The sequence below is a fragment of the Monodon monoceros genome, unplaced genomic scaffold, assembly GCF_005190385.1.
Source record: "Monodon monoceros isolate NGI ecotype Baffin Bay Population unplaced genomic scaffold, NGI_Narwhal_1 Super_Scaffold_21, whole genome shotgun sequence".
Classification (NCBI taxonomy): Eukaryota; Metazoa; Chordata; class Mammalia; order Artiodactyla; family Monodontidae; genus Monodon; species Monodon monoceros.
In genome coordinates, this window is record NW_021703778.1 from 36,279,222 (window position 1) to 36,290,721 (window position 11,500).

General features: G+C 42.8%; 1 protein-coding gene across 7 annotated transcripts in view; it reads right to left on the reverse strand.

The window, feature by feature from the left end:
• ZNF592 (zinc finger protein 592) overlaps positions 1 to 11,500 on the reverse strand; it is a 60,118-nt gene that overhangs the window by 33,485 nt on the left and 15,133 nt on the right. For 2 of the 7 annotated variants that reach the window (XR_003795773.1, XM_029236699.1), the window contains exon 1: positions 8,692 to 11,489. The exons of 1 other annotated variant lie outside the window; for it this stretch is intronic. Coding sequence is in view for 1 of the 6 variants with exons in the window: in XM_029236699.1 (XP_029092532.1) it covers positions 8,692 to 8,792 (101 nt within the window). In the remaining 5 variants the exon portion in view is untranslated. Of the gene's footprint in view, positions 1,964 to 8,691; positions 11,490 to 11,500 lie in introns of those variants that run through there. 4 more of the 7 variants (XM_029236704.1, XM_029236700.1, XM_029236701.1 and 1 more) reach the window with 3 other exon arrangements.

The following is an 11,500-nucleotide window of genomic DNA, read 5'->3' on the forward strand; positions in this document are numbered from 1 at the left end:
ACTTAGATAAGACATGAAGCTGCCTGGCTCAAACCTGCTGGAAAGAGGAAGAAAAAAACCCACTGTCTCCCTTGTTCAGCCCATAAATCCTGCATCTGCTTCAGCATCCCAGAGCCTTATTTGCGTAAGTATTTCCTACACCATGTTTGTACTGAAAGCCTTTGTGGATGCAGATTGACACAACTCTTTTAGAAAGCAATACAGTAGCTGCACAGAACCAGATCAGGGGCAAATCCTTGGGCCCAGGAACCCCACTGCCAGAAATTTATCCTAAGAACAAAAATTCCCAAAAGCTATATGCAAAAGTATACAGCATTATTAAAACAACACAAAAAGGAGACACCCACATACACACAAAGAATCTAAATGTCCAAGGACAGGGAATGGTTAAGTAACTGATAGACTATTATGTAGTTATTAAAAATCCCAATTATGAAATCTATGTAGCAACATGAAAAATTACTTACAGTGTTAAGATTAAAATAAAAAACACATATAAAAATGTTGTCAAACTATGACAATGTAAAACTAAGTATCCATTTGAGCCAAGATTAAAAGAGAAAAGTAATTTATGCAGGGTGGTGGGATCACTGGTGTGTTAATTTTTCACAACTTTTGTGTGTGTGTGCTGGTAGACTGCCTTTATAATTTTAAGAAGGGAAAATAAAGAAAAGAACAAAAATTAGAACCACAGGGGAACAGCTGGCAGAGATATAGCTATTGCCATCCCATGGGATCAACAGGCTTGCAGGTTTGGTTTCTTGTCCCACCCCACCAAGCCCCAACAAAACACATCTGCCTTCTTAAGAGTTCTCACGGAAAATGAAACAGACCGCCCCATTGGGAAGATATCTAATTATGGTAGATACTAATAAAGTGAAATACCAGTTAACTAAATATGAGTGGGCAGAATATCTCGCTGAAATGAGATGTAAAGTTTCTGGACAACAAATGATTGTTTGGTGGAATAAAACTGTTGGAGCCCATAAGCGAGAGGAATATACTGGATATCAGTGGAAGCAATCAGCATCCCAATACCAAGTGAACTACTTTGCAGGCTGATCCCAACTATAAGGAAACACCTATGTGGTATTTGCTTTATAAGCTTATCTCCAACTCCCCCCCACCCCCCTTCAGTCTAGGAAAAAAAGATTGAGGGAGAAGGGTGGAATAGATTAGTCTTCTTAAGGGGCTGGGAAAAGCCTGTGGGGGAGGAGGGGTAGTAGCTGGCAGTGTGTGCAAGGATTATCGAGAAGCCTACTACTGTTTAACTCCAAGTCGCAGAGGCTTGAAGCAGAGAGATACAACATGAAAGTAATGATGTTCTCCACACAGAGAAATCTCAGGGATTGGCCAAGAATGGTCAGAGGTCAGAGCAAAAGGTATCTTTTGCTAGGAAAATCAGAGCTAATAAATGGTGTGGCAGCTCAACATCAGCAGCAGGAAAAACTTTTATAACCTTTGAATTTTAAATACCAAGGCTGATACTTTTAAAAGCCAAAGACCAAATCCTGTTTTCTATTTAGCCCTAGTAAGGACAACCAAAATCAGCAGCAATCGATAACTGTTAAAAGACTTACAGTGGGGGACTTTCCTGGTGGTCCAGTGGTTAAGATTCCGCGCTCCCAATGCAGGGGGCCCGGGTTCGATCCCTGATCAGGGAACTAGATCCTGCACGCTGCAACTAAGACCTGGTGCAGCCAAATAAATAAATAAATAAATGTTTTTTTTAAAAAAGGCTCAGTGTGCCCAAGTGTCTGTATTTCTTTAAACTCTGCTCTAAAGTAAGTATCGCATTGTTTATAAGTAGAAAGTAGAAATTAATCAAAATGTACCCTGTTATAAAAGCAAAGGAGAGGGACTTCCTTGGTGGCGCAGTGATTAAGAATCCGCCTGCCAACGAAGTGAGAGAGTGGCATTGACATATATACACTACCAAATGTCAAATAGATAGCTAGCGGGAAGCAACCACATAGCACAGTGAGACCAGCTCGGTGCTTTCTGACCACCTAGAGGGGTGGGATAGGGAGGGTGGGAGGGAGATGCAAGAGGGAGGGGATATAGGGATATATGTATACGTATAGCTGATTCACTTTGTTACACAGCAGAAACTAACACAACAATGTCAAGTAATTATACTCCAATAAAGATGTTTAAAAAAGAATCCGCCTGCCAATGCAGGGGACACAGGTTCGATCCCTGGTCCGGGAAAATCCCACACACCGCGGCGCAACTAAGCCCGTGCGCCACAACTACTGAAGCCCGTGCACCTAGAGCCCATGCTCAGCAATAATAGAAGCCACCACAATAAGAAGCCCAAGCACCAAAGGGCAGCCCCTGCTCACCGCAACTAGAGAAAGCCAGCGCGCAGCAAAGAAAACCCAACGCAGCCAAAAAAAAAAACAAAGTAGAAAAGAAAAAGCAAAGGAGAAACTGCAAAGAAAAAGACTACCAATAAAAAGTTCTATTCATCAAAAACCTACCAACACATAGTTAAAAAGCAAACAACCAAAAGGAATATTTGCAACGTATAATAATTACTATCATTAATATCTTTATTAATATGTAAAAGGTCCTTAAAAAGTAGTTAGTAAAAGATAATCAACATATTAGAAAAATAAGCAAAAGTGATGAGCAGGCACTTAAAAAAAGAACAACCACAAATGGACAATTCATGCATAACAAAAGTTGCAGCCTCACAAAAAATAGAGAAACACAAATTGAAATAATGAGAAACATTTTTGGCTTATTAAATTGACCAAAGTTTTCAAAAACTAATAATCCCCAGTGTTGGCAGAGATGTAGCAAAATAAGCATTTTGAAAGTAACAGAAATTGATACAACCTGTCTAAAGAGCAATTTAGCAATACATACATAAGGCTCAATAATTCCACTTCCAGTTATTTATCCTAAGGAAATAGAGATGCATGTGACAAAAATAATCATTACAGAATTATTTATAACAAAATTATTTTATAACAAAAAATGAGACACAACCTAAAGTCCCAACAACAGGAAGTTGGTTCAATAAATTATGGTCTATTTACACAATTAAATACTAAGCATCATTATAGATCAATATTTAAGACTATGAGAAATGCTCCTAAAATGAAGAAAAAAGATACTGAAGTGTACACACAGTACAATCTCTATTTAAAACAAAAAAAATTTTTTTACTATACATAGTTCTTATGAAAAAGCCTAGAGGAATACTCTAAAATGTCAAAAATATCTCAACAGATAATGAAATTATTTTCTTTCCTTTTTATCTACATTTTCAAATTATTTATTCAAACGATTTATTTCCAATTTTATTGCTTAAGTAATTTTATTAAATTATATTTTTAACCTATGAAAAGAAGAAATTAGGCAGGCCAAAAAAATTTGAGGCATTTGGGGCTTCCTTGGTGGCGCAGTGGTTAAGAACCCACCTGCCAATGCAGGGGACACGGGTTCAAGCCCTGGTCCGGGAAGATCCCACATGCCGCGGAGCACCTAAGCCCCATGCGCCACAACTACCAAGCCTGTGCTCTAGAGCCCTTGTGCCTAGAGCCTGAGCTCCACAACAAGAGAAGCCACTGCAATGAGAAGCCCACACACTGCAATGAAGAGTAGCCCCCACCCACGCAACTAGAGAAAGCCCGCATGCAGCAACAAAGACCCAACGCAGCCAAAGGTAAATAAATAAAATAAAATAAGTAAATTTATATAAAAAAAAAAATTTGGGGAGCTTCTTACAGAGGACTCTAAAAATCGTCACTATAAAACTCTTTAAGCACATCTGGCATGACTCAGCAAGGGACTGCCAGCTAGAAAAATCGGTGAAGTAACTTCATTAAAATGAAAGGTGTAGTCAAAATAAAAAGCTTCAGCATTACACCAGTGTCTGCAACTTGTTGCAAGCAGCCGAAGTTGGAAAGAGCAAACCACAGACGGCTGCCTGCCTACCTTGCCTGGGGGCAGTCCTCAGGACCCAGAGGTGATGGCCCCTGCCCCATGTCCACAAATTACAGCCTAGGAACCATGGCTCACCCTGCAGAGCACTCAGCAGGGTTTACCCTGAAGCATCTGAACAAGCTAGATCCACACATGGTGAGCTCACCCAGTGATCTAGAATGGCCTAGTCAACAGACAAGGCAGGCTCCCCGGTTCTCTGAGCCCTAGGCCAAGAGCAAATTTCACTCAAAGGTGAGAAGGTGGAACCATGCTACGATACATACAACCCCCTTGGGGGTGAACTGGCAGACTGACGCTGTATCCTCTCAGGGTAAGTTTCTATTCAGGGAAGATCTGGAAACTAAAAAAAATGTTAAAGTGAACATAAATACCCAGTATTTATTACAGGGTCTACTAGCTGCCCAGGAAATCTTGCCAAACAGTTAAATAAACATATCAACTAGGTGAGAGGGAGGGAAGAACACCTTAATTTTAAAACGGCCTCATCAGGCCTAATTAACCTATTCGAATTCTTTGAGGGGATAAAAACAATATGATTATGGAAGAACTAGTAGGCAGAATTTCTAATGCCAAAATTCCACCAAAAAAACAACAAACTGAATTCCATGTTGCATGTATGTTTGTCTTTATGTGATTGTCACTTATGGGAAACCATGAACGACCGTGTTTTTTAACCCATTGACCAGTTCTGGACTGGAGCTCAATGCTTTCATAAATTGCCTAGAATGATAGTTCCCAACCCACTGGGGACCCAACTTCATATCCACAAATGTGTTCCCAATGACCAGCCATTAAAAACAGCACTACTGAATGAGAGTCCATGAAAAAATTAATTTGAAAAGGAGATCTCAATGCTTTGGGAACCAATAATCTAGCAGAAAAACATTAGGCTGTAAGATTCATGAGGGAAGAGACTTATCTGTCTCATTCACCACTGCATTCTCCATTAGGCAGTCAATAAATATTTGTTGAAGCAATAAAATGAAACCTTCAAGACTGCAAATGGCCTAAAAGCTGTTCCAGAAATGAAAATGTGAAATTAAAAGACAAGTTCTAAGGAGGCTGTATGAATAGGCGAAATTATGGCAAAGTAGCATTAGTGAAAGCAAATGTGAAGGAACGTTTAGGGAAAAGCAATTCCAATTATACTAGAATGTACATGGTTATAGTTAGAATAATGGGTTCTAAGCTAAACTGTTCAATAAAGAAGCATCAGCTTAGACTGTTCCCTTAAGACACCATGTTGCATGTTTCATCACAAAAGGCCCAGAAAACACTGGGCATTATCAGAAAGGACACTGGAAACAAAATAAAACTTGTGATCCTGCCCTTATTCACAACCACTCAGTGTCCACAGAGAGATGTGCGGAGCAGTTTTGGCTCCCCACACTTGAAGAAAGATGTACCAGGGCTTCCCTGGTGGCGCAGTGGTTGAGAATCTGACTGCTAATGCACGGGACACGGGTTCGAGCCCTGGTCTGGGGGGATCACACATGCCGCGGAGCAACTAGGCCCGTGAGCCACAACTACTGAGCCTGCGCGTCTGGAGCCTGTGCTCTGCAACAAGAGAGGCCGTGATAGTGAGAGGCCCGTGCACCGTGATGAAGAGTGGCCCCTGCTTGGCACAACTAGAGAAAGCCCTCGCACAGAAACGAAGACCCAACACAGCAAAAATAAATAAATTAATTAATAAACTCCTACCCGCAACATCTTCTTAAAAAAAAAAAAAAAAAAGAGAGAAAGATGTACGAGAGTTGGAAAAGGTCCTGAGAAATGAGACTGAGCTTTCTAATAAGAGCCTAAAAATTAGAACTCTATTTTATTCTAGAGAGATTAAGATTTAGGGGAAAGGGGGAACATAATTGAAGTATAGGTTTGTTCATCAAACCTCAAACACTAGCGAGCAGAGGGCAGCATTTTTGAAGTTTGAAGTAAATAAAAGATATAGACCAAAACCAACAACAACAACTTAATCCATTAGTCAGAAAATATACTGATATTGTTAAAGGTAAAATATATAAATGTAGTAACATCCACACTTATTCAAATCTAGAATTTTTTTTTTTAAAGGCTCTGAGAAACTAAAAACAAGGAATTGTCACTAAATCCATGAGCTTTCTTTCCCTCAGCATTGAAGCCTTTGAATTTCAAATAACGTTAAACTTGGTCACCTGTTTTTCTTTTTTTCTTTTTTTTTTTTTTTTTGGCGGTACGCGGGCCTCTCACTGTTGTGGCCTCTCCCGTTGCGGAGCACAGGCTCCGGACGCGCAGGCTCAGTGGCCATGACTCCCGGGCTCAGCAGCTCCATGGCACGTGGGGTCTTCCTGGACCGGGGCACAAACCCATGTCCCCTGCATCGGCAGGCGGACTCTCAACCACTGCGCCACCAGGGAAGCCCCACCTGTTTTTCTTAATAATATTAAGTTCAGCAATAACAGAACATCAAGGGGGCAGAGACACTCCAAATTTAAGAAAAGTCTGATCTCTATTCAGTATATTCTGTCTAATGAAACAAGGAAACAAATAACATCACAGATTTATACGATGAAAATGAAAGACCACATGATTTACGGAACACTGGGCTGTGAAACAACAAAATTGTTTCCTTTTATTTGCCACCTTGTTGGATGAGGACTAGAAGGAAGGATGAGTATGTATGTTTTACAACCTGTAGGTGAACTCTTTACCCTACTGCCCCACATGACTGAATATGGCGTAGATATTGACATAAACTGTGTTCAATTATTGTTATAACAGTTAAGAGTTTAAAAATGGATAAATAGGGGCTTCCCTGGTGGCGCAGTGGTTAAGAATCTGCCTGCCAATGCAGGGGACGCGGGTTCGAGCCCTGGCCCAGGAAGATCCCACATGCCGCGGAGCAACTAAGCCCACGCGCCACAACTACTGAGCCCGCGCTCTAGAGCCCGCGAGCCACAACTACTGAGCCCGTGTACCACAATTACTGAAGCCCGCACACGTAGGGCCTGTGCTCCACAACAAGAGAAGCCACCGCCATGAGAAGCCCGTGCACCACAACGAAGAGTAGCCCCCACTCGCCACAACCAGAGAAAAGCCCACGTGCAGCAACAAAGACCCAATGCAGCCAAAAATAAAATAAATTTATATAAATAAATAAATAAATAAAAATGGATAAATAAAATTTCCCCCAGCTTTCTATTTCAGAAGGAACATCCCAGGGGATAATAAAGCAAAAAATAACTCAAACTGTATGAGACACAGAGAGAGAGAGAGAGAGAGAGAGAGAGAGAGAGAGAGAGAGATTATTTAGCAGACCCTAAGAAAGTACTTGAGTTTGTTCCCAGGTGGGAGAACTTCTGTACCAGGAATGGAAACTGGGCAAGGGAAAAGAGAGAATGAGCAAGCAAGCACAAGAGCAAGCTGCTACTCCCATGACTTGCAGGAACTTCAATCTGGACTCTGGCTGGAACACTGATCAGAAAGAGACACTGCTTCTATGGGTGGTAGAGAAGGGAGCTCAGTGAAACTTTAGCTGGATCAAAGGGAACAGAAAAAAAGAGTTCCATGTTCCTGGACCCAGAATGAAGCCCCAGACTGGGAATAGTAGAGCTAAAAGAATAAGAAATTGTGAACCACAGAGAACTAGCTTTCACCCCTATGCTGTCACCAATTACCTATGTAAGGATCTTAGGCAGGCCTTGGTTTAATATGTAAAATTAAACTAACTTGAAGGGTCTCTGAGACCTTGAACAGGCTAGGCTACAACAGCTGGGCAAATTAATCTAGAACTATTGGATTTCTACATAAAACTTAAGTCCTAAAGTAGACAAGCAGACTCTCTGCCACATATATACTACCGCCCTCCTGAATACACATCTGAGGCCTTCTTATAGGTCTAAGTGATCCCAAGTCACAGACATTCTGAGTCAATCAGTGGTCAATGCTTCATTTCATGAGGCACCTGGCATTCTAATCATTAGCAAAGAACAGCCCAAAGAGATTCTCAGCAGTATACAAGAAAACAGGTGCCCCAACAGACCCAGGCAAAACAACAAAGCGTTTCACGTGTCTTTTCCTCTATCTGGTCTTAGTCCTGTCAATGCATATTTTGCCAGAATGGTTGCTGTAAAACACTTATCTGATCACAGAGACGTCCCAGTTCAAAATCCCCATCACCTTCAGTAAGTAAACTCTTCTTCCAGCGTGCAGAAGCCATTCCCATCTGGTCTGTGTCCACCTCTCCAGCCACTTCCCAGGGTACATTTCAGTCACTGGTGTCAGAGCTTGAGCTGTTCCTCCTGAGTGGCCCCAAACATAAATCTGCCCGAGAACTCCTCCTCATCCCCAAGCTCCTGTTCCAGGGCCCCTCCTCCTGGATGCCTTCTCTGAGTCCTCTGCCCTTCCCTTCCTCCCTTCCTCTATGGCAGCACTTCCCACAGTAGGCTGGGATCCTAAGTTTTCTCATCAGTCTGTGAGTCTCCCGAAAATTGGGGTCATATCCTTTACCTCTATGTCCAGGGCCTAACACACCTGGTTCCCAATGTTATGGGGGCTGTCACTGCTCCCACCCCTCCCAGAACCTTTCCTTGAAGCCTCTCCAAACCCTGGCTGATACACCTGTCCCTGCCTGCCCTGCCCAAGATGTCCATCACCCAGAGGCAGCTTCTCTTCTCCCTGTCTAAGCCCTTCCACCCCAACCAAAAATTCCATTTCCCAAGAACAGAATTGCAGTGCAAGCATTCTAACAAGACTCACAGGATGTTAGAGCTGAAGTGGACCTCAGAAATGACCTGGTCCAGTGGCTTCCAAATGCCCGTCTGCAGACTGCTGCTGGACTGACTGCAAAAGAATAACATGGGGAGTGACTTTAAAACACAGAATCCCAGGCTCCACTGTGGAAATTCTGATTCAGTAGGCCTGGGATGGATCCCTGCATTTTTTTAAAAAGCTTCCCGGTTGATTCCAGGGCACTGGTCTAGTCCAACCTCTTCATTTTATACATGAAGAACTGAGGCTCAGAAAGGGGAAGTTCATCCATCAAATAATTACCAAATGCCAAGACTTATGCCAGGCACTGAGGACACAAAGGGAAGGCCCAGACCCTGTTTTTGAGTGCCCTCCCCTCCACAACCCACTGAAAACACCTCTCAACCACCTACCTGTGAGTGCCACCAAAGGCTCATCAAGGGGACACAGGCTTCCTACAAGCAAGGAAGGGAAAGGCACTTTCTCTGACTGCCCTTGTCAGAAGTCATCTCATCCTCCCTTGTGCTCCCTTTTGTTTTACTTATTTCTCCTCATAATTTTCTACCTTTAATGTAGTACCTTTAATGTAGCTTACCAGTAAAATGTTCTCTCTTCTGCTATTTCATAAGCCCCTCGACAGGCACTCACTGAATCATTAATTAATTGGTATCCCTCGATTCTAGACTTGGATTTCTACTTGGATAGGCATCTCAAATCTAATATGTCCAAAATCTAACTCTTGGATTTCCTCCTACATTCTTTCTCATTTCAGTAAATGACAACTCAGTCCTTCCAGTTGCTTGGGCCAAACCTTGGCATCTTTGAGTCCTCTCTTTCCCTCATACCCTTCATCCAATCCATAAGCAAATCCCGTCAACTCTACTTCCAAAATGTAACCAAATCCAACCATTTCTCACCACCTCCAACCATCTTCTTTTCTCTCCTGGATTCCCACAAAAGCCTGGTGACTGGTCTCCTTGTCTCTCCTCTTTGCCTCTACTACTCACTCGCAACACAGCAGCCAGAGTGCTGCTTTTAAATCATCCACCAGATCATGTTCCTCCTCTCCTTAAAATCCTTCAACACCGTCCCACCTCACGCAGAGTGAAATCCAGTCTTCACCCCAGCCTACATGGCCAGGACGATCTAACTGCCCTTTGTCTCCTACACCTCTCTGTTGCCGGTCTGCTCCAGACTCCTTACTGCTCCTCAACCAAGCAGGGCATACTCCTGCTCAGAGCCTCTACACTTACTATTCCCTCTGCTTGGAATGTTCTTCCCCTCAGATCTCTGTGGGCCCACTCCTCACTTCCTTCAGGTCTTTATTCAAACACCACTTTCTCAGGAGCCTTCTATGACCATTGTGCATAAGATACCAATCCCCACCCTCACCATCAATCTCTGTCCCTTTAGTCTGCTTTGTTTTTCTTCACAGCCCTTATAGCATCTGACACATTATATAATTGCTCATTTATTTATTTTCTGTGTGTAAGCTCCACTATGTTTACTAGACAGTAATCCACCATTAGAAAGGGGGAATGATGTGACAGGCTCATCTGTCCAGAACGAAGATTGTTCAAGGATAGTCACAGATTCCTAAGCAAGTTTATTACCAGTCAAGCAGCTGGCAAATTTGCTACACTGTTTGTATTTAGCTTTTGAAAACTTTTTATAAATAGAGAGACCTTGAGTGGTGATGGGGCCTTGCCAGTGGGAAAGGGTCTATCTGAAGTCACACTTGTCTATGAACCCTGGGCCCCCGCAGGACTAAGTTAAATATTATATTTTATTGGTGTTAAGTGCCTACTGGCCATTGTCCCCACAATAGGGTCATCTGTCTTGAGGACTGGATCAGTGTGACGCCAGTGGAGGGGGAAGGCTAGCTCTGAGGACCGCAGGGAAGAGGAGAACACAAGGTGGTCTTGAGTCTTAAGACAAGAGGATACAACTCTGTGAACACACCAAAAACCATTGAATTACGCACTTTAAATGGGTAAACTGTATGGCACGTGAATTATATCTCAATAAAGCTGTTAGATTTTTAGAAAAGATAAAAAGGAAGAAAAGAGGACAGAACTGAAAGGAATTGGGATTATAAAAGACTGTACAACTGACTGGGATGATACAAGTGGAAACTAGGTATAGGCAACAAAGTTTAAGCAGAGCTAAGAACTGAGATAAAAACTGATACTTTGTAACCAGTACCCCCTTTTCCTTTCATTACTTGAAACAGATCTCAGCACTAAGGGACACTGCACTTTGTTAAAAGGGAACAAGACCCTGAGACAGAAAAAAGAGAGACAGGACCCCTCTTGTTCACACACCATCCTTGAGGAGTTTCCCCCCACTGAACTTTGTAAAAGCATCATCTCTTGGTAGTAGGGATCCCCAAATTTAGGTAGGAAGCCAGTAGCCTCAGACCTGCTGGGAACCAAGCCTCCACTCCCCGAATAAAAGGGCCCCAGAAAAGAAAAAGTGGCCATTCCGCAGATCACTCCTTCCCCAGCTCTGGTACCCCTGTGTTTGGTGGCTCTGGGTGTGCCACCAATCTCATCTACCACAGGCAAACCACAGTCCCAAATATCCCGAAATTAAAAGGTTGGGGTGGGGGGCAAATGTACTATTAGTATTGGGGTGTCTCTTCAGTTCCCTTAGGTCACTAAGGAGTTTAGGAGCTGGTGAGTCAAGGGCCTGGTAAAGGATGCCTCTCTCAGGTACTCTACTCTCACTCCCCTTTTCTTTTTCTCACACCTCCACACCTCCACACCTCCACACACACACACACACACACACACACACACACACACACACACACACA